The sequence below is a fragment of the Cervus elaphus genome, chromosome 18 (genome assembly GCF_910594005.1).
Source record: "Cervus elaphus chromosome 18, mCerEla1.1, whole genome shotgun sequence".
Lineage (NCBI taxonomy): Eukaryota > Metazoa > Chordata > Mammalia > Artiodactyla > Cervidae > Cervus > Cervus elaphus.
Genome location: NC_057832.1, coordinates 94,094,832 through 94,119,315, shown reverse-complemented (window position 1 = coordinate 94,119,315; position 24,484 = coordinate 94,094,832). Strand labels below are relative to the sequence as shown.

General features: G+C 37.6%; 1 protein-coding gene across 2 annotated transcripts in view; it reads left to right on the top strand.

Annotated features, from left to right (window-relative positions):
• Positions 1-24,484, top strand: part of SLC13A1 (solute carrier family 13 member 1) — a 107,485-nt gene that overhangs the window by 20,056 nt on the left and 62,945 nt on the right. For both annotated transcript variants that reach the window (XM_043873282.1, XM_043873281.1), the window contains exons 2-6: positions 3,405-3,533; positions 6,732-6,868; positions 9,061-9,248; positions 9,839-9,896; positions 9,974-10,022. In XM_043873282.1, the coding sequence (XP_043729217.1) occupies positions 3,405-3,533; positions 6,732-6,868; positions 9,061-9,248; positions 9,839-9,896; positions 9,974-10,022 (561 nt within the window). The remainder of the gene's footprint in view (positions 1-3,404; positions 3,534-6,731; positions 6,869-9,060; positions 9,249-9,838; positions 9,897-9,973; positions 10,023-24,484) is intronic.

Here is a 24,484-nt window from a genome sequence, read left to right as displayed (position 1 = left end):
GAGGTAGGTACCCCAGGGCTTCTCAAAGTTTAACTTATGTCAGAATCACCTGGGGAACACGGGGAACCTGATTCAGTATGTCTGAGGAAGAATCTGAGATGCTGCATTTCTCACAGGCTCCCAGATCATGATGATGCTGCTGGGCCATGGACCACACAGCTGTAGACAGGGAAACCCAAATGAGCAATCCAAGGGTTGATTCTGGAAGGGTAAAGTAAGATTTGCAAGGAAGAGCAGGTAGGCAGCATTTTTATTACCAAGAGGTTTTACTCAAATGCCATCTAAGGCCAAACAGGTAAGAGAATTCATGAGATGGTGCAGAGGTACCAGGAAAAACTGAAAAGCACAAGTCAGTCTCTAAAGGGGAATTATTGGAGTCCTCAAGTCTGGAGAATTGTTGGCCTGGAAGAATATGATCCCAATGTTACCAAGTTCCTCAGTTTTTCAAGAGATACCAGAAATTTCGGTTTTGTTTCTACTATGAAATCTGCTGGTTTGCAAATCTCGACTCAAATGCACACCCCCCCCCCCCCTCCCCCCCCCCCACACCATTGTAAGTCAAACAAACTGTATTTTCTTCTTAGATATGGCCATCAGTTTGCAACTGTTTAGTCTACATAATCAAACTAGGTTTAAACCGTCTGTTCCAGAATATGGTCCCAGGCAGGTAGAAGTTATCACTTGAGTGCTGGAGGCTTACTGGGATGACTACCTATTAAGGATTAGAGTTTAGAAAACCAGTGTATCAGGAGCAGGGATCAGAATTCATATATGAAGAAGGAATGTAGATAAGACTCTTTAGAAATATTTTAGGAAGTACTGGATTGAGTCATCTCATAGTTAAAGTGAAGGTGGCCTTCAATGCAAGCTTTGGAGTCTTTTCAGTAAACAATTCAAAAATTACTGATGTGACCATTTTAAATTATGTATGGGCCAGTCAAAATATGAAAGTTGTCTTGGCAAGCTAATAATTTAACACTTGAAATTTTGCCCCCAAAGTTGCCACATCTGAGCAGACTATCAGTGTCTAGCTGAAGTAGACCCGTGTGGAAATGAGATTACAACACTATGGCAGGGATTTTGTGTGGTAAACAAACTTTGCTGGCATCATATTCTTTTTATTTTTCTGATGTTTCAGCAGTTCCTTGTAGAAGGGTGCTCCAGACAGTTGTCAGGGTAGCTAGTCCCAATCCAGCCTCATGCAAGGGAATGACAAAAATGAAGTAAATTTTTGGAAAATCACCTGGTTTTGGAACAACTTTGCCTATAGTGGAGGAATTGGAATGGAGGCTGAAGGGCAGAATCGAGAGGTAAAATGACAGTGGGATAGATAAGATCAAGAGACTGGCTGAAAGTGAAAATGTTAGTTGTTCAGTTGTGTCCAACTCTTTTGCGACTCCATGGACTGTAGCCCGCCAGGCTCCTCTGTCCATGGAATTCTCCAGGCAAGAATGCTGGAGTGGGTAGCCATTTCCTTCTCCAGGGGATCTTCATGACTCAGGGATCAAACCTGGCTCTCCTGAATTGCAGGCGGATTCTATACCATCTGAACCACCAGAAAGCCCAAGAGACTGTGGCTTGGCTGTGATTAAAAGGCAAGATAGCAAAAGGTCCATTTTATCTTTGAAATCTAGGTCCTTGTAAGTATGATAGAAAACATAGAGTCACAATGAAGTTTGAGGATTATCCATGTGTTTTAATGGGCTTCCCAGGTGGCACAGTGGTATAGAAACTGTCTGCCAATGCAGGAGATGCAAGAGATGCAGGTGCAATCCATGGGCTGGGAAGGTCCTCTGGAGTAGGAAATGGTAAGCCATCCCAATGTTCTTGCCTGGGAATTTCCATAGAAGAGGAGCCTGGCGGGTTATAGTCCATAAGGTCACAGAGTCAGAGACATGGCTGAGAGACTGAGCACACACACATATGTTCTAACTAAGAGAAAAAGCAGGCCTGGTCTTTCGCCAACACTGGCATTTTAAATTAAGCACGTATTCACAGATCCTCTCCAGAACAAGTCAGAAAGATTTAGTCAAGGCTCAGCTTTGTTCCACTGTTTTATTGTTTGTCAAGATTATAGAGGCAGACTTTGTATAAAATTGTCAACATCAAAACACCTTTATTCTTTCTCCTTGAAAAAGACAGCACAATAAAGATATGACACAATCGTGTCTTATTAAGAATGTCTTAGAAACTCACTGAAAGTGCAGGAATGCTCGGTGAGTTAAGGACCAGGCCTAGAGGACTTACCATGAGGTAGGTGAATCAGAGGGCAACAAAACTAGAAATGCTACTGCTTTGGGAAAACCTTAAATAAAAGACCTCGTTAAACTCAGACAGCAGTTTGAGTTTCTTAAATTCGTAAATTTTTCAAATGCAGCTCAGAATTTACAGAGATTAAGCAGTGTGAGAGCAAAACCAAGCCGTGTAAAATATGCTGCCCTTTATTGATCATTTATTACATAGTGATATCATATAAAAATTATTTATATAAGCCAAAGTAAAAGTATTAGTCACTCAGTCATGTCTAACTCTTTGTGACCCATGGACTGTAGCATGCCAGTCTCCTCTATCCATGGAATTCTCCAGTTAAGATTACTGGAGTGGGTAGCCATGCCCTTCTCCAGGGGATCTTCCTGACCCAGGGATTGAACCCGGGTCTCTCACATTGCAGGCAGCTTCTGTATCATCTGAGCCACAGAGAAGTTCAATATGAAGATAAATTTCAACCATTTCTTAACAATGCCCTAAGCCAGAAACCCACAGTTTTATACCCGGCAAAGCAAAAAATTACATTAAGAGTCTCTATCCTGTTTAGTCCCCTGTGTCTCCATAGAAGCTCAACTGTCTTCCTAACAAAGCCAAACAGAAGGCTTTTCACTTCCAGGTCTGCATCACTTAGAAGCAAATTCAGTTTTATCCATGCACATAACTAGGCAGTATCTTTCTTTCTCTGCAAAAAAGTACACCAGAATTTTTCTTCTGGGTTGACTTCCCTTTTTAGTAGAGAGAGAGGAAGCTTGGTGTGCATAGGTCCCACCCAACTAGAAACCAAGAATTGCAGTTAAAAGGAAGGGTGTGAATTTTACAGGCCACAGGAAGGTAAGGGCAAACACCCATAAACATTGACATGAGCACAGAAAATTGACCACATGCTGTTACTTAGTTTGAAGGAAATGTGAAGAAATTATAACAAATGAGGATGTTTTTATGTCATTGTCTTTTTATGTGTACTAAATTTTGACTCTTAGAGACCCTCAGAAATAACCATTTGCTGCCCGATTCTAAGGTGCAGAGACCTGCATAGTTTCTTCTTAGTTTCTCTATTCAGCAAGTGTGACTGCGATTTGAACAAATATTTCTCAGCCTTGTTATTTCACCTGACATCTTGCCTTTGTTCTATCCAGGAAGCAGAATGTGCCTACATCCTCTTTGTCGTCGCCATATTCTGGCTGACAGAAGCTTTGCCTTTGTCAGTAACAGCATTGCTGCCTGGCTTAATGTTCCCGATGTTTGGGATCATGCCTTCCAAAGAAGTAAGTTTTCCTGTGAATGTTTGACTTAATTAGATTCCCTATTTTGTGCTGATACTTCCAGTTAGAAGTACAGTTTAGTTCAGTCGCTCAGTCGTGTCCGACTCTTTGCGACCCCATGAACCGCAGCATGCCAGGCCTCCCTGTCCACCACCAACTCCCGGAGTCCACCCAAACCATGTCCATTGAGTTGGTGATGCCATCCAACCATCTCATCCTCTGTCGTCCCCTTCTCCTCCTGCCTCCAGTCCCTCCCAGCATCAGGGTCTTTTCAAATGAGTCAGCTCTTCGCATCAGGTGGCCAAAGTATTGGAGTTTCAGTTTCAACATCACACCTTCCAATGAACACTCAGGACTGATCTCCTTTCGGATGGACTGGTTGGATCTCCTTGCAGTCCAAGGGACTCTCAAGAGTCTTCTCCAACACCACAGTTCAAAGGCATCAATTTTTCAGCACTCAGCTTTCTTCACAGTCCAACTCTCACATCCATACATGACCACTGGAAAAACCACAGCCTTGACTAGACGGACCTTTGTTGGCAAAGTAATGTCATCGATCATCGAAATGGAACATGAATCCATCCATGGATAATGGATCATTGAAAAAGCAAGAGAGTTCCAGAAAAATGTCTATTTCTGCTTTATTGACTATGCCAAAGCCTTTGACTGTGTGGATCACAACAAGCTGTGGAAAATTCTTCCAGAGATGGGAATACCAGACTACCTGACCTGCCTCTTGAGAAATCTGTATGCAGGTCAGGAAGCAACAGTTAGAACTGGACATGGAACAACAGACTGGTTCCAAATAGGAAAAGGAGTACGTTAAGGCTGTGTATTGTCACCCTACTTACTTAACTTATATGCAGAGTACATCATGAGAAACACTGGGCTGGAGGAAGCACAAGCTGGAATCAAGATTGCCGGGAGAAATACCAATAACCTCGGGTATACAGAGGACACCACCCTTATGGCAGAAAGTAAAGAGGAACTAAAGAGCCTCTTGATGAAAGTGAAAGAGGAGAGTGAAAAAGTTGGCTTAAAGCTCAACATTCAGAAAACTAAGATCATGGCATCCGGTCCCATCACTTCATGGCAAATAGATGGGGAAACAGTGGAAACAGTGGCTGACTTTATTTTGGGGGGCTCCAAAATCACTGCAGATGGTGACTGCAGTCATGAAATTAAAAGACACTTACTCCTTGGAAGGAAAGTTATGACCAACCTAGACAGTATATTAAAAAGCAGACACATTACTTTGCCAACAAAGGTCCAGTGAGAAAGTTGTATTTAAAAGGAGCAGTAATCCTGGAGATCAAACCACTCAATCCTAAAGGAAATCAACCTGAATATTCATTAGAAGGACTGAAGCTGAAGCAGAAGCTCCAATACTTTGGCCACCTGATGAGAAGAACTGACTCATTGGAAAAGACCTTGATGTTGGGAAAGAATGAGGGCAGGAGGAGAAGAGGGCGACAGAGAATGAGATTGTTGAATGGCATCATCGACTCAGTGGACATGAGTTTGAGCAAACTCAGGGAGATAGTGATGGACAGGGAAGCCTGGCATGCTGCAGTCCATGGGGTTGCAAAGAGTCAGACACAACTAAGTGACTGAATAACAAAAACATCCTGTTGGTAAGGCTTCCACGTAAGTCCTCCAGACATCCAGCTATGTCTTGCCCCTAGAATTCTGCATGTGTGTCCACCTTCAGGTGTACAAAAGCAAAAAACAGTCCGTGGTTACTTGAGCTGTGAATGGCAGTAGAAGAAATGCATGTCTGATCTTTCCAGGCTCTCATCTACGCCCGGTGCCTCCCTCCTAGCCAAAGGGCCAGTTCTTTCACATCCTGCATCAGCTTTTTCTAGTCAACAAAATTCGGTCTCACACAGTGTTGGAAAAGTAAATTTTTTTTTAATGAAGAAAAAGCTTCCCTGTTTTCTTTTCCAGAAACCTGCCATTTCAGAAGATAAAGCCAAATTAACTTGCATGTGTGTTTCCTTTTTGTTCTTACTGAGAGGAGTTTATTCATGCCGAGAGGTGTTTCTTACCTTTATACAATCTAAGGGTACCCATCTGAAGAAAATGGATTCAGTTTCCCATTAAAAGCATGAAATGCATTGAAGCTAGAATATCTGTCTCCACGCAACTCTCAGCCACTCAGCACATAACTACCTAGACCTCAGCTGAAACATTCTCAGGAAAGATGGCACATTCAAAATGCCAGGCATGCAATTTATCACCTGGATTTCTATCTTCTGCTTGGGTACAGTACTGCTATAATGAAGTTCATCTGCCCAATATTGTGGGTGGAGACTTCTATAAAAAACTAATCCATGACACAGGTCTTTTTTTTTTTTTTTTTCATAGTTGAAATATAACCCACAATACAGTTTGTTTTTTTTTCCCCCTGTGGGAGAGGATTTCAACACAGCCTTGTGATTCAATTTAAGCCAAGTATTTCGTAAAGTCAGGACTCTTGAATATCACCATGAGGTATTTTAAAATAAGGTTTCTATGATTAGATAAGTTTGAAAAATATGTGGCATAGGGTATCCCACTCTTTGAGAGTGATAGTTTACACTGGTGTTTAAAGGTTTTGAGAAGGCCTACAAGAAATAAAATTCTAGAATCTTAAGAAATTCTGTTTTCTAAACTTATTTGACCACAGAAACTTTTTTTAAAAAAGAAAAATATTGTGTACCTCTCAGAATTCTTTTGTAAATCCTGCTGCAAATTGTTGCCCAAGTGTCTGTACGCTCTACTAATCGCCATTCAAAATACAAAAGAATAACTGCCGTCTGGGCATAATGGTGATAATGAAGATATTGGTGAGCCAGAGTTTGACTTGAGACTTTTCCTCATCACAGTCATGGCCAGTCTGCTATAAGACTGCAAACTAATTAGCCCCAGTTTACAGATGGAGAAATTAAGGAATAGAAGGCACTTGCCTGATGTTACTCAGGTCTTTAAAAACTCAGTATATGGGTACTCTCTCTATATATATATTTTTTCTTAATACTACTTTTTCTGGATAAGGATGTGGAACTGATTTAAATTTGTATTCAGACACATTTGCATTCCTTTCAACAAAATGGAAAGATTATGTAGTTGAAGGTCAAAGTTAGGAGCAGCAAAATAATGCCTTTCTGGTGCACTGTCGTTTTTCAGCATAAATACTCACGGGTTTAATTGTAATTTCAGGTGGCATCTGCTTATTTCAAAGATTTTCACCTACTGCTGATTGGAGTCATCTGTTTAGCAACATCCATAGAAAAATGGAACCTGCACAAAAGGATCGCTCTGAGAATGGTGATGATGGTGGGTGTGAACCCGGCATGGTAAGTGCTGTGTTCACTGCTCCAGGCTTACATTCCATACAGACCATTTTTGTACAGAGCGAATAACCGGATAAGTAATGCACATCCAGCCAATCGTTTGTATGGCAGTGTAATTCATGTTGTTTTTTTTTTTTCTCTGCAAAAATGAAAGTGATATAAAGGGTACTTGAATTAGAGGTGAAAAAAAACTTTCATTTCACTGCAAGTCTAATTACAGGGAGATTGGAATAAGTGCACACAACTCTTTCACCTTTTATGCTCTGTAGGAGTCAAAGCTGAGAGAAGCCTGAACCTCAGCAAACAAGATTGATAGACTTCTGGGTAGATTTCACTACTACCTTGTTTATTGGGCTGATTACACATTCAAGACTTGTTCAAGAGTAGCCTTGATCATCAGGAAGGATGTTAAGAACCCACGACAAACACATTTACTGACAAAATACAAATATGTGCAGAAAAATTCCGAGGTGAACATTTCTCTTTGTAAATTAATTGTTCCAAAGTAAAACAATCAAATAAGAAGTTTCATCTATAGAATGTGAAATCACTCATTGGACTGATTTTGCCCAATAAAATAAATTTTGCCCACCAAAATCCATTAAATTAATTGGCCATTTTGGTTTTAATTCTAGCTCTTGTTAAGAACATAGATGGGAACTGGAAAAAAAAAAATCCAGCATCATAATCATTTACATAACGGCATTATGCTTTAAAACCTTAGGTGATTCTTCCCATCTCATCTTGCTTTAAACATAAGAAAATTTATTGAATTATGCTGCATAATTCGTGTCAGGGTATAACAATGTCTGTGTTTATCATTTATGGAGCATACTCTTTTGTAAATAGAAAAAGCATTCAATAACTCAGATGAAGTCTATTTTGTACAAACATTTGTAACTTAAAATTTTTAGAACATGTATGTATTAAGGACGTTTCACTCTTAAAATGAAATGGTGTTCCATGCCTCTTGAAGGGCTATAGGAAATGTGTCTCTTTTTCTTGGCCATCTGCTCACTGGCCCCAGAGGGAGGAGTCACACACTGCACAGTGGGACAGGGTCCTGTCCATTATACCACTAAGTGGTTTTTCAAGTTAAGGCATTTTTACCACACAAGAGTTTTACCAGTTCCCAATCTTTTCGTACCAAGAGATTTGTACTGAGAGATTGTTTTGCCAATGCTTTAAGTTGAAATTGTTCCTATTTTTTAATTAGAATAGTTTATTGTTTAAACAGTTTTCTTAAAAGTTTTGTTTCATTTTTCACATAGAAAATATCCACCTTATCTGTAGTTGGAATGTAGAATGTGGAATTTTTCTTATAGATCTATTTCAAAAGAAAGAGAATTTCATAAATGGTTCTATATGGAAAGACATGCTTCTGAATGATATTCTTGGACCTCCTACTCAAAAGAGATCATGTTTTTTACCCCCAGTTGTGATTTTGAAAGCTTATAGACATGGTTCAAAATCCTATAATCTTTGGTATGTTATTTTTTAAGGGAGAAGGATTACTCTATTTGTATGAGGAGACAATGTAATACATCCAGCTCTTGACAACAGGCAGGAAAGTCAGATTCAGGAGAGCATGAATAATTGAATCTACAGAAAATTCTGAAACCTCATTTTAGCTAGTGATTTTAACCATTTTCTCCACCCACCATATACTGAACCAGAGTAATAAACAAGTAAAAAGCAGACTTATAAATATTAACCTCCCTCCTTGCCCTTGTTCTTCCTTGGCACATATACAAATAGACAGAGATATGACCCAAATATAAAAGAAAGAATAAGGGATCCTAAATGCGAATGCCAATTGCACCTTATTTTATAAGTATTTGAAGATGGGCCATCTGTAAAGGGCATTTGAATATTGGTGTAATATTACAAGCTGTTACACCATCTACCAACTTGCAGTTTGATTATAAGTTTTATCATTTTTTCTGGTTTTGGAGAGAAGACTCTTATAGTTTCCAGGGAGACAAACCTCGTAATAAGTCCTGTCTTACATGTGCCATTTGGATTTCTACCTGGCTATCCTGTTCTCAGAGTTCTTTATCTGGGTGAAACCTTAACTGTCTTTATGTTTTGAAGAAATGAATTCTCAGCTCACAAACAACATCCTTTACAGGAAAGTACTGTGGAGCTGGTGAAGCTAGAGAGCACAGTTCACACTGAAGGCCCTCTTGTTTCAGGCTGTCCTTGGGGTTCATGAGCAGTACCGCCTTCCTGTCGATGTGGCTTAGCAACACCTCTACTGCCGCCATGGTGATGCCCATCGTGGAGGCTGTGGCCCAGCAGGTCATCAGTGCGGAAGCAGAGGTGGAGGCTACTCAGATGAGCTATTTCAGTGGATCTACCAACCAGGCACTGGAAATAGATGGTATCACGTTTGCTTTGGCCATGGTGGGCTCTGGCTATTTGGGCAGTGGGATAAACTCAAGGATTATATTTTGAATTAATTATCCATACAGGCATGATATGAGTTCAACCTTACTCTCCCTCTATTTCCCAGTATTTATACAAAGGAATTATATTACCCAAATATTTTACCTTCAATTGATGGTTGAATTTACATTCTCTGACAAAAGGGGGAGAATAAGAATGACTTCTCTATACTTCAACCAATCTGATAAAACTCTCTTTCATGTTTTTATCAGTAGACTCAGATTACTCTTTTACCCTGAAATGACTTTCCTGCATAATTTGTGAACCTTTAATTCCTGTATTCTATTTGGAGACAGCATAACATTCTACCTTGGTTATTTCCGGTTCTGATAAACTGCTCTGATGCAGTGAGAAAAATGTTGGGAAGATACTGGTGTTTGTAGAACACTTTATTATGGTGAAGGTTATGTCAGTACAAAGTGAATTTGTTTATTTTCAGACTGTCATAATGCTTCCACCTTCACACACACACACATACACTGATAATCCTTCATTTTAATTTTTTTTCTATTTAATGTTTTGCAGAAAGTATTAACGGACAAGAAGCAAATGAGAGAAAAGAGAAAACAAAACCAGTTCCAGGGTAAAGAATATTATTTTGATTAGGATTTTCAAAATTATATTTTAATGAACTTATAAACTGGTCAATTTATTTTTCAGATACAGTAATGATGCAGGGAAAATTTCAAGCAAGATGGAGCTGGAAAAGGTACATTAAATTTGATTCTCTCTAAATAATTATACATGAAATTATATTAGATCTGCAGTTAGATATGTATGCATTTTAAAATCTGTTACTTGCTTCCTTGTCTATGAATTATTTTACTTGCCTGCGTCAAAGCATTGTGTAATGGTTTGATAAGCCTTCATGGATGGACTGAAATCAAAATCCTCATAGAAAAAGTTTTAGGCTCTGAAATCAGCATCATTTTCTCCTTTAAACAGATGCCATAGTGATGGCAGTTAGCATATGTAATTTAAAGAAATATAATGCTAGCCTCAGAATATTGTTTCATTTTCTTATCAAAATCTTGCTGCCTTTTTATTAAGCACATTCTGTTACTTTCAGGTTATGAACTTACAGCAACTCCTATTTGTTTAATTACAATCCAGTTATCTTTAGTGTCCTCCTTGCCAGTAAATTCTAGTAGAATTCATAAGCTGCTGCTGTCAAATGAAGATAGAGGGGCTGTTTGTAGCCATTCTGGCTATTAAAGGAAGGAAGAAGACTTTTGTAAACTATCCCGTAGAATTCATTTTCCCAGAATAAATCAATATAAAAATACTATACTAGGTTTTATCGGGAGAAATATATCTCGAGACCACTGAAAAATAAACCTGCATAGAAATAGTCCTACGGTAACCATGGCATTAGGAATATGAGAGAGGGGCATATGTTCCTTCCTCAGGCTATAATGCATTAGCATGCAACTGAATAGGAAAAAGAAAACCATCTTGTTATTTACAGAAATCTTTAAGGAAAGAGTGATTTTTAAGTAAAGAGAAAACCAATGTAGTGATAAGTCTTAAACCACTAGCTATAGTGTACATTAAGGGTTTTTAAGATGAGAATTGAATACATATTTATGAAAATATTATCATCTTTAGGGAGGGAAAGAATTCCTTTAGGACATAGAAAATCAGCAGTCTGCCAGACGTATTACAGAAAAATGCATCAGAAATGAGCTTTAAACACTGTTGGGTATACTTGCACTCACTTGGTAACTCTCTTGTGGTCATCTTTAGAAACCCAGTTTTCTGGTGTCATGCTTAAATTTGAGATCAAGACTCTTCCAATGGATTGGTTATCCAGCACTGTCCCAGGCATGGTATGAAAGTCTATGGATGCAAAGACCTCCTCTTTACCATGAGCAACTCAGGGTGTAATGGGGAAGGTGGACTTTAAAAAAAAAACTGGGACATAAATACCACACCAAAGGTACACACAGAGACCAGATCTCCCAGAAGCTGAAACAACTAGCTCAGTCTGGGAATATTGCCAAGAGGGAATATGAGGTCAAGAAATCTGAGTCTGGAGGCAAGATGGCACTCACAGTCAGAGATATGCACCCTCCATATGTGCGGGGACCAGGCCTACTTGGTTCCCCATTTAATACCCTACCACATTCCACTGCTTGACAGAGAGTAAGTATTCAATACATAATTATCTTGGCTAATTAATGAAGAAAAGAAAAAGGAAGAGGTAACGTAATCAGAGAATACATAAAATTCAAAGACCCCAAAATGTAGAGAGGGGGGATTTTGCAGGAAGCACGTCCAGTGCAGGTGCCAGGGATGAGCTGTGGAAAGTGAAATGTTTGGAGAGTTGGGCCAGATGAAAAATAGTAGTTTGTGCCATGCAAAGGATCCTAGTTTATCTTAAGGGAAATGGAGAGCTTTGAAGCTAGGAGGCAGTATGGTAAATCCTGCCCTTTGAGAAGCTTACTGTGGTAACAATGTGAAGGACAGAGGGTATGGCTTAACTGGACTTTCTGATTAGTATTACTTCATGGATGAGACTGATAAAAGCATGGAAGATGCCTCTGCTACAGAAAGCTAGATAAAAGAAGGTTGTGATGCCGCTGAGGGAGGAAGAAGTTTTCAAAAGGGAAATGTGAGATAACTGGGGTCTATTTTAGGCAGTAAAGATTAAGTTCTGGGTTTGGTAGAGAAGAGCTAGGCCTTTGAATAATGATTCTATGGTCATTCTATAACTTCATACATAAAATTTTAGCTTGGTGTAAAAGAAAAATTATGGGATAACTTTTTGCTCTAATAAAGTGCTATTTATAGGGGGTCACATGAAAGTATTTTTCACATACTGTATATTTAAGATAGATTTTTATTTTTGACAATTACAAATCTCAGATATAAACATAGTAGATAATTATAACATGTTATAATTATAGTAAATTGCACCTGTTCTTTGCCAGATTTAAACTGGATAATTTAAGATTAACTGATTATGTGGGAGAATCTGTATGCACTTAATCTAGCTATAAAATGGAAGAAATATTTATATTCATAATGTTTCAGTCTTCTGCCTTTTTTCATCAAGTAGATAAGACATTTTATTGAATTAAATTAAATCCTCTGTGGTTTGGCTTTGAATGTGAACTGCAAGTCAAAAAAGATCCAAATATTACTCTTTTTGAGAGAGGATGGTTTAAAATAAATTTCAAAGAAGGAAAAGAAGAAACAAAAAGGCATAGAGTTTTTTGGTAATTCACACCATTTTGCCATTTTTTTACACATTCGAATCACCAATGTATTGATTTGATACACCTATATATTGAAAAATGATTACCACCATAGTTTTATTTAACACCTCCATCATATTATATCATTACCATTTATTGCAGTGTGAACATTCAAAATTTACTCTCTTAGCAACTTTCAACTACTGTATATAATATTATTAATTATAATAATCTTGCATTTGATACCTGGAACTTATTCATCTTAAAACTGGAAGCAGGTACCCTTTAACCTTTATCTCCCCATCCCCCCCTGCTCTTCCCTCTAACCCCTGGTAAGTAACACTCTACTCTCCATTCTGTGTGTTCAGCTTTTATGGATTTCCCACATCAATGATTGTTGTTGCTTAGTCACTAAGTCCTGTCTGACACTTTTCTACCTCATGGACTTTGTCCCACCAGGCTCCTCTGTCCATGGGATTTCCCAGGCAAGAATATTGGAGTGGGTTGCCATTTCCTTCTCCAGGGGATCTTCCCAACCCAGCGATCGAACCCATATCTCCTGCGTTGGCAGGCAGATTCTTTATCACTGAGCCACCGGGAAAGCCCCTGTAAAAGTGATACCATGCAGTATTTGTCTTTCCCTGTCTGACTTACTTCACTTAGCATAAAGCTAGTATAATGATTGCCATTTCAATGGGTGTGAGATGATAACTCATTGTGTTTTTGATTTGTATTCCTCTGATGATTAGTGATGTTAAGCACTTTTCATGTACCTGTTGACCATTTGGGTGTCTTCTTTGTGAACCCGTCTTTTCAGTTCCTCTGCCTGTTTTTCAGTTGGATCGTCTGGGAGGTTATTTTGTTTGCTTGTTCGATTGGTTGGTTGTTTTTGCTAGTGAGTTGTATGAGTTCTTTGTAAACATTATCAGTCCTAAAATTCTTGTTACTAGAATTGCAAAGTATTGATATAGATGATAATGATAATTTGATGGTAATTTTCCTTTTGCTGCTGCTGCAGCAGCCAATGGTGATTATACATCGGTTTTGAAGCTGATAGATATTCACCAGTTCCTCAGATTCCAGAAATGATTCAGGAGCACTCTTATCTGAGTCTCATTCCTAAGCTGCATACATGAAAAAGACTCACAGTGTTCCCTTTTCACCATAGGCAAAGGCCCAAACATTAGCAGAGCTCCCTACTAATGCCCAGAATAAAAATGGTAGGTAGGTATTTAGCCCATAAATTCTTTATTACTCCAAAAGTAGCTGAAATATTTTTAGAGAAGAAAAGGAACAAGAAGAAAGGAAGATCCCAAAAGACACTGACATATATGAGGGAATAATTTGTCAGGTTCCAGTGGAGCAGTTGGGAGACCAATCATCACTCATATTATTTCCATAAGAAATGAATTTCAGGTGTCCGGAAATCAATTTTTATATACCAAAAGAAGAATCAACTTGCTATGTTTTTTCCTTGTTTCAAGCACTGGTATTAATCAAAGAAATATCTCAGATTTTTACACTAGCTCAATTTCTAAACCTCCAGGCATCTTTGAGTGAAAGGAATTGGAAATTCTGTATGTTTTTAATGAAAGGTCTAAAATAATTGTTTTCCATTCATCTTATATAATTTGTAGTTTCCCCAAAAGGAAAAGTTCAAAGGAAAATTTCCTTGAACAAATTGAATCTTGCTTTTAATTAGATGTTGTTTAGTTTGGTAGTGAAATCCTTATTATTCAAAGTAGAATTCTATAAAACAGCACTGTCTAATATTCTCCAAGAATTCTAAGAACCCAATAATAGTAATAAGCATGGTTCATAATATCATGGGCTAGGGGTGTTATTTCTGCCAAGTAGGCAGGGACCAGAATATCTGGTCCCTAGATCAAATGCGGAAATGGCATTTTTAATTAGATCAGGTAGGTGCTACAAACAAAAGTTCTAAATTGCTTTCCCCTTTTCCTAGACCAGGCAAAGTTAGTTGGGCAGCAAGGCCAGTTTTTAGCACTGCTGAGACCTCACTTGACACAACCTACTATGGGTTTCCTTTACCCATCCAGCCAAATTCTGCAGGTTATAAAGATGTGAGCAGAAAGAGAGAGAGAGAAAGACTATCACATACCCTTTAGGAATCACAGCATCACCAAAAGGCAAGAGATAACAAGTGTTGTTGAAGAAAAGGGAACCCCTATGGTTTGTTGGTGGGAATGTAAATTGGCGCAACCACTATAGAAAACAATGGAAAGGTTTCTCAAAATATTAAAACAGGATCTAGCAATCCCACTACAGGGTATATATGCAAAGGAAATGAAAACAGGATCTTGAAGAGATATATGCACTCACACTGTAGCATTATTCACAATAGCCAAAATATGGAAAAAATGAATGAATGGATTCAGAAGATGTGATATGCATATACCATGATATATTATTAAGCCATGAGAAAAAAAAGGCAATTCTGCCATTCCAATTACATGGGTGAACCTTGAGTGCATATGCTAAGTAAAATAAGTCAGACATAGAAGGACAAATATTGCATGGTTTCATTTATATATGGAATCTTGAGAATAAAAGTAAAACTCGTAGAAACAAAGAATAGAAAATTGGTTCCCAGGAGCCAGGGGGTGGGAGTGGGTAAATAGGGAGAGATTAGCAATAGGGTACAAGCATTTGGCTATAAGATAAATAAGGTCAGAGGACCTAATATAAAACATGGAGACTAGAGGTGATAATACTACTGTATGGTTGAGATTGACTAGGGGACTGATATTTGAATGTGTCACCAATGAAAGAGAGAGAAAGGAAGGGAGGGACACATGCTGTAACTGAAGTATTGAAGGGCTGGGTGGGAATAATCTTTTCATAATGCATATGTAGATCAGATCACCATGATGTACACTTTAAATATCTTATGATTTTATTTGTCAGTTATGCCTCAATAAAGTTGAAAAAGATCATAGGATATTTAAAGTATGCATTGGTGATTTGAAGAAGTATTCATGGTGAAATGGTTTCCCCTATATGGTTGATTGGCATATTGATTGCCTCAAATATTTATCTTTCTTTTTTTTTTTTTTTTTGAGAACATTTAAGTTCTACTCTTGGCAAATTTCAATTGTGGAGTGTATGTCAGGAGGATTGTGGAGGATGTCAGCTCTAGTCACCATGTCTAGTCAGTGGCTTCTCAGTCCTTACTTATAGCTGAAAGCTTGTACATTTTACTTGTTTTTTTTTTTTTTTTTTAACTTGGCAGTTTTCTGCACCTCTGGGAACACAAGATGAAGTTGAAGTTTTAAAATAAATTATAACTTTTCTACTCACTAATCCAATTTATGAGAACTCATGCCATTCAATTGAGAATTTGGAAGCCTCATTATCAGTGGTATTAAATCGGAACAAGGGATGATATTTCTGACATATACTGGGATTCAGGTGGTGTTGATTCAGGTGCTGGGATTCACCATGCAAGTGGTGCTTTCCTGGTGGCTCAGTGGTAAAGAATCTACCTACAATGCAGGAGACTCGAAGATATAGGCTCAATCCCTGGGTCCAGAAGATCCCCTGGAGGAGGAAATGGCAACCCACTCCAATATTCTTGCCTGGGAAATCCCATGAACAGAGGGGCCTGATGGCCTATAGTCCATGGGGTCACAGAAGAGTCAGATACAACTGAGAGACTAAATAACAACAACAAACAACAGGTGGTGAGGCAAATTCACTTCTGAATAAATAATTTATTTTGACATTCATAAAAAAAGAAGAATCATAGCAGCAGCCTGTGAACACAACCTCACTCAAGATTTTAACACTTATTGTAGTCAAAACCCTAGCTGGGCTCCATTGGTTTACTTAGCTGGGTTTCCACAAGATGTTTTGTTATTAAAGAAATAATTGACTATTGATAATGCATTCTCTTCTATATATCTTTTATTTTTGAACCACAAAAATGTGGTTCTTCACCTTTTATATTGTGGAAATATTATCTAGCAAGTAACATGAGCTTAGCCATGTTGGGAGCAACTGTACTTTCCCTTAACTGTAGAGTAAACCTCTGTAAAATAAACCTCCCATAGAATTTATTCTAATACTGTGTTTGTTTTGTCTCCTAAAATTCTCAACAGTATTTTTCTTTTCACAGTCCAATGATATTTCCTAACAAAAGGATATATTTATTTTGTTCCCAAATTGTTTTTCATGTATCTTGATTGTGAAATATTTTAATATATACAAATTTAAAGATGATAAATGGTTTATACCAATTTATCTTATACCACCCCAGCTTATGAAAAAGAACATAACAATTTCTAAAAATCCGCATGAGCTCTACTCTGATTCCGTCTCCTTTCCTCACACAATCATGCTGCTGCTGCTGCTAAGTCACTTCAGTTGTGTCCGACTCTGTGTGACCCCATAGACGGCAGCCCACCAGGCTCCCCCATTCCTGGGATTCTCCAGGCAAGAACACTGGAGTGGGTTGCCATTTCCTTCTCCAATGTGTGAAAGTGAAAAGTGAAAGTGAAGTCACACACAATCATATCCAACCCCTTATGGAGGTAGCCACACTCCAGAATTTCAAGTTAATCATTTTCTTCTTTTCTTTTCAGTATTACCACTTCTACTGATTACTTCTTCATCTCAACAAACACCCAAAATAGTGATAGTTTTAATAAGATAGAATTAGGCTGGTGTGATGGTTCCACAATCATGATGACCTTGGCTGTTTCTATGCCTGCTCTGCCATCATCAGCACTTGATGGCTACCTCAGGGTTCAAGATGGCTGCCTCATTGCCCTCTATCCATTCTCTGTCCCAGCTAGCAGGACACAGAAAGGAGAACGCAAAAGGCGTAACAGAGATATACTTAGCAATTCTTCCATTACTTTCCTGGGTTTAGAATTATTCACATTTCTAATTTCTCCTTGAGTTTTAGTTGTATTTTTCTAGGAACTTATGCATTCCATCTCAAATTTAGTTGCATGTTGTTTTTAATATTCTCTTATTACCTATTTAATTTCTATAGTATTTTTAGTTATATATCTTTTCATTCCTAATATTGGAATATTTTTTTCCAAAAGTATACATTTTATAAGTTTTATAAGTCTTGCCAAAGAACCAACTTTTGGCTCTTTTGATCCTGTTTCATGTTCTACATTATTAGTGTCTTCTTTTTATTACGTTTTTCTGTCTACTTTATCTTTTCATTTAGTTTCTGTACTTTTAAAATATAAATTTACATTATTTGTTTTGACTTTTTCTTCTCTTCCAAAGTAAAAATCTGAGGAAACAAATTTTCTTCCATTTTTTCCACCTTAGTTATATTCTATATTTTTCAGTTTTTTGTGTTTTCTGATTTCAATTATATTAGTCTTTGATCCATGGGCTTCTTAGATGTATGTTTTAAATTTTGAAATAAATGGAACTTTTGCAGCTACTTCTTATTTTGTTTTTTATTTCTAACATAAATTCCCTGTGGTTAAAAGCTTGTCTGTATGACATCAGTTCTTCTAAACTTGCTGAGGCAGATTTGTGGACTAGCCATAGCCAACTGTGATAAATATTTCATTTTACTTAAAAAGAACTGCATATTTTCAGCTTATTGGGTGCAGTATTTTCTAAGCCTTTTAGATCAAGTTTGCCAGTTGTGATTTTCAAGTTGTCTGTGACCTAACAATTTTTGTCTGGTTAGCCAGCAATTAATGCAACTGTTTTGTTAACATCTCCCTCTATGATGTGAATATGTCTATGTCTCCTGATCTGTCAGTTTTGCTTTCTGTATAATTTTAGATTATTTATATTATGTTATTACATCCCTATCAGTTTAGGGTATTTATATATTCCTGGCTAAGTAATGCTTTTACCATTTTGCCTGTCCCTTTTAATCAATGGTAGTATTTTGGAATCTTAGCGTTTGTCTGATGAAAACTTAATAGCAATACTAGTTTTCTTTAAGCTAGTGTTTACTTGGCATTACTTCTGTCCTTTCAGTTTTAATAGTTCTATGTCCTTATATTTTAGATGTTTCTCTTATAAAAAGCATATTGTTGGCTTTTACATTTTTATTCGGGTTAGAAATTTTTGCCTGAGAAGGTTGATCCACTTGAACTTTCTGTGACTTCATAAGTTTAGAGTAATTTTTAGTGCCAGATTTCTATTTTTTTCAAGTAATTATTCTTTCCATCTCTCTTTCCTGCATTCTTTTGCAGTTGTTATCTTTTTGTTCTTTGTTTTTTTAATATATAATCCTACACAGACACAGACACACACACACACATACTGATTTCCTATGCTGTTATGTTATTTATATATTATTTCAGCCATTTTTACCACTATAAAAAATCAGAATTTTTTTTTCAATAGCATGTATATTTTGATTTTTTGTTTTTCACTAAGAAATTACAAATAGGGCTTCTAAATACTTAGCAGGATATAACATTTTGTAAAATAATACTGGATTTAATTGATTTTCAACATTGATGAAAACAGAATTTTTATGAAAAGTCCTGTTTTTTGTGCTAAATTTTAAATACCCATTCATTGTACTATTACTATTAATGTATAAACTAATATCCTGATTCACACTATGCATCATAATTCTTTATTAACTATAGTGGATAGAAATCCTAATTCAAGGAATCTTACTGATAACCTCAAATTTGTTACCAGCTCTCCTGAGTCATTCAGGTTGTTGCTGATTAGATCCTCACCAGATCTTCATGAACAGTTTACACCAAGAGTAGGAGAAGGATGTCCTCTTACATTTTCTTGTGTTGTCTTCATTCTAGGGTTTTTTTAAGTAACTCCCTGTAGAAGTCATTTAAAGCCAGAAGCACATTGTGGAAGGACTGGTTGAATTAAAGCTAGAAAGGATAATTTGTTATCCTCTTAACCAAGACCATATAAACTCAACATGTCAAGAGTGAACAAGGCTTCATGGCCCTATGGTCACTCTCTCTATGCACCCTAGAGCTTTCCTCTCCTTTCCCTGTTTCCTCCCTCATCCCCCAGTGTGGATGCCATGGAGGCACTAAGGTCAACCTGTGCAAGAATTATTAGTCAAGAATCATGTGTTTACTTGCATTTTAAAGTTAAAAGAGAAATATTGCATCTTCCAATAAGATGGCAGATTAAATAGGTCCATTTACCTTCACTCTATCCTGAATCTTCATTTAAAAAAAGAATAAACTTTTAAAAGTAAAGTCACAATTATAAAAATGTCAAGTGAGAAGATGACAGCAAAATCACTTTGGAACCTGGAAAGTTAAAGAATAGGTGGGAAATGCCTCAATTAGTCAATGAAAGTGGAGTTCTAGTCAACAGTGAGGAAAGAAAATAAGCAATCTAATTTACTTACCAGTAACCCTCAAAGTTTTTAAAATGTTGAAAAGTGAGAGTATTTAAAAAATTGTTTAGGAAACAGCTAAATACACAAGTTTCTCCCCCCAAGTCTCCATGGATACAGCAGTTCCTCCTCCACCAAACAGAAGTGTAATCTTTAGACAGGCGACACAGAGGGTGAGGAGAACTCGATGCAGTTCAGAATTGGGGATGGATTTCATGATGAAAACAGAGATACCGACTGACCATTTATATGTTGAATGGTGACAACGTTACCATTAGGATTCTGAATGGTGAGAATCCCTGCCTTCCACCCTGCTAGCCCCAATAACCAGATCTATTGCCTGCTCGTGTCAGTAGGCAAGAGACCAGGGTGCTTTTCTTTGGGTAATGCAGCCAGCATAAGAGAAAAGATGAAAATATATAGCATTGGTTTTCTCCCAAAAATCCCCCGAGTCAGATAATACTAGATATGAGCCCACATTCACCAACAAATCCCAAAGCACATGCACTAGGATTCCAACCAGCTTTTCACTGCTTTAAATATGAGCAAAGCACCAAAGTTCCTGGATATCTGAAGACAGCCTTAGGCATGGAAGAGAGAGTCTTAAACAAAGAAAAGGAAAACAGAACCTTGCAGGAAACAGACTGTGCAAAAAGATGAAACCACAAGAAAAGAAGCTATCCTTAATATATCCAGAGAGGGAAACAAAGAATCTGCATTCATGAAATATGAAGGAGATTCTATACCAGAGGAACAAGAAGCAGAACATATATAAATAAAATAGGAAATAAATTTATAAAATACTAAATACAATGTAAAGATATGAAATGTAAGTAGAAACTTTAGTATAAAAGGAATAAACAAGATGAGAAAATAATAGGAGTTTCAGAAAAGGAGTAAACTGAGAAGATTCTATCAAAATTCAAGAAAACTTCCATGATGGAAAAATATAATTTTTATGACAAGCTCCCACTGGGTACCAGCAAGATGGATGGAACAGATACACATAGGGAAGGACATTGAGAGTTCAGAATGCAGTGAATGAGGCGAAGACCCTAACAGTTTCCAGAAAGAGAGAAAAACCAATTCCTTTGGATAAAAAAATAACAGAAGACTTCTTTAGAGCAACCCTGGAAACTCACAGGCAATCAGGGGAGAATGCCTTCAAAAATCTAAGTAACACTGTTTTCAACCTAGAAATCAATACCCAGTCAAACTATCAATGAAGGAAGAGGGTAAACTGAAGTCTAGAGAGCTCCTTACAGGTCTAGAGGAAGAAAATGACTAGATGTAGGACAGACAGGAAAGCCCTGGAAGAGACGTCTCTAAGACGATGGAATTGGTAGAATATTGTTGTAGAGTAAATATCTTCCTTCAATGCCGGAGACCTGGGTTCAATCCCTGGGTTGGGAAGATCTCTTGGAGAAGGGAAAGGCTACCCACTTCACTATTCTGGCCTAGAGAATTCCATGGACTGTACAGTCCCAAAGAGTCAGACACGACTGAGCGACTTTCACCTCACTTTATTGTAGCTTAGGTGTTGCATCATTTTATTTTTTTGGAGAGAACATTTAAATAACTAGGGAATATTCTGGGCTGATTTAGTGGTATCCACTTAGAAAACTAATCAAGTAAGCAGGGGACACAAAACAGGAAAAGTAATATATATCTGATTTCTCAGTTGTTAGTAGATCTCTATATAACATTCTGAATGCTGAACTCTGCTCTAAGCAAAATTATGTGATAGCCATAATAGGAGGGCAATGGAGACTTGAGAAGTCTTAAGTGTGTTCATTAAAGGAGGCTGTGAAAGAAAGCTTAATTCTCATCATGTAACACAGTGGAATTTTAACTGTAATACCTTCAACTGAGAAGTTAAGAAATGGTATCATAGGAACAGTATTAAAGTGCAAAATAATGTTCAAAAAGAGCTGGAAGATTTTAAACTTTCGCAAGCAGAAAATGATTAGCAGGAACTAATATTTTGTGCAATTAGCCTTGCATAAACATTTGAATATAAATATAACTGATAATGTTTTTATACCACACTCACTCAGTTGAATTATTTTGTACAGAGCAGTGGAGACTGGTATAGTCCATAGTGATTCCCTTATGCATTATTATAATAGCACCTGGGGTCGGTGCATAATGTGCCCCTGGAATCCACAATTATTGCCACCAGGTGGCAATAGTGAGTTATATCTGCACCTGCAGGATTTCTGTTCTGAAATGTCCCTCAAGTACTCCCCATTTCGCGGAGTCTTAGGATTCTGAATTTGGTTATGTCCTGGACAAAATGTTTTCAGTCACTTGAAAGAAGTTGTAGAAGACATACTCACAAGGTTGGTCTTAGATGTCATAGATTGTGGGAAATACAAATGTATGATGACAGAAATGGGATTGAATAAAAACACATTAGGTTGCAGTTGCTGTTGTGAAAGCAATATGAAAAGTAATTAGAGGTAAAGTTTTGGGCATAGGTTAAAAAACTCACATAAATAAAAAGTGTGTTCTGGAAGGCAAGATGACACAAGGGAAATCACTGAAAGGGAACTCAGATACACAGAAATCTGCTTCATTTCTGCCTTGACCATTATGTCACATTGAAACTTATTTTGCTCTTCTGAAAATGTATGTCTTTGTACCAGATTATCTCTAAATATCTGTACTCTATGATTCTTTTATATATTAAAAAATTCTTTTATTATTGTGGAAGATACAAAAAAAAGTATCAAGAAAGTAGCAGGCACTCTCATATCTTGATATACTTCATTTCAGTCTAGTTTCTTGGCACAGGTGTATATGTGGATAAATTTTTTATTTTTTAAAAATTACATCATTCTATACATTTAATTTCATGTACATCTCTCATCAAGAAACGTAAAGTAAGCTCTTTCCTGCTCACAATATATCCTTGTCTCTGTCCTTTGTCACCAGTGTGAGAGGTTTCCTTTGCCCACCTCATCCCTGAATGTCTCCAGCCTCACCCCTAGATGCTTTGCTTCTCCCTTCTTTGCTTTGGATTTTTTTTTCCTCTCCAAAATTCAAAGAAAAGATAACTCACACACACATAAATTCCTGCTCCACTCATAGATACATGTAGTGATTAGTTCAGATAAATCTGCAAACATGTACTCTCAGAGTCTGAATCTTACTGTCTACCCTGAGTGACTTGTTCCAACAGCATTTTAAGATTAGGGTCAAACACTCTAAAATTAGGGTCAAACACTCTTGAAACTACTGTCTTAAGCAGATCAATTTGCTAAGGACTCTCCCACTATTTTTTAGAGTTTCTGTACCAATCGTTGTCTTAATTAGTGGCTTATCTCAGACTTTCTTAAGAGCTCTAGTTTCCTGCCTATTGCCCTCTACTACTTACTACAGTATCATCTTTTCAAGCTTTTCCTCCCACCTTAAATCTTTCAGGCTTCAGGGTCTTTTCCAGTGAGTCAGTTCCTCGCATCAGGTGGCCAAAATATTGGAGTTTCAGTTTCAGCATCAGTCCTTCCAATGAATATTCAGGATCGATTTCCTTGAGGATGGACTGATTGGATCTCCTTGCAGTCCAAGGAACTCTCAAGAGTCTTCTCCAACACCACAGTTCAAAAGCATCAATTCTTCAGCACTCAGCTTTCTTTATAGTCCAAATCTCACATCCATATATGACTACTGGAAAAACCATGCCTATGACTAGATAGACCTTTGTTGGCAAAGTAATGGCTCTGCTCTTTAATATGCTGTCTAGTTTGGTCATAGATTTTCTTCCAAGGAGCAAGTGTCTTAATTTCATGGCTGCAGTCACCATCTGCAGTGATTTTGGAGCCCCCAAAAATCTGTCACAGTTTCCATTGTTTCCCCATTTATTTGCCATGAAGTGATGGGACCAGATGCCATGATCTTAGTTTTCTGAATGTTAAATTTTAAGCCTGCTTTTTCACTCTCTTCTTTCACTTTCATCAAGAGGCTCTTTAGTTCTTCGCTTTCTGTCCTAAGGGTGGTGTCATCTGTGTATCTGAGGTTATTGATATTTCTCCTGGCAATCTTGATTCCAGCTTGTACTTCATCCAGCCCAGCATTTCTCATGATGTATTCTGCATATAAGTTAAATAAGCAGGGTGACAATATACAGCCTTGACGTACTCCTTTCCCGATTTGGAACCAGTCTGTTGTTCCATGTCCAGTTCTAACTGTTGCTTCTTACAGATTTCTGCATACAGATTTCTCAGGAGGCAGGTCAGGTGGTCTGGTATTCCCTTCTCTTTAAGAATTTTCCACAGTTTATTGTGATCCACACTGTCAAAGGCTTTGGCATAGTCAATAAGGCAGAAGTAGATGTTTTTCTGGTATTATCTTGCTCTTTCAATGATTCAAGGGATGTTGGCAATTTGATCTCTGGTTCCTCTTACAATAACCCAAATCAGAGATAATGATGACTTAGAGGAAGTGATAGTGCAGATGGGAAAAACCAAGAGAGTGCAGATATTTTTCAGTAGATACGATTGATAGAATTTAGTGGGATGAGAATGAGGAGAATTTTAAGGACAAGCAATGTAATATAGCGGCTGAGAGTGTGAGGCTATGAGCGCTGTATGGTCTCCAAACTTAAGTCTGTCATTTCTAGGCTCTGTGATC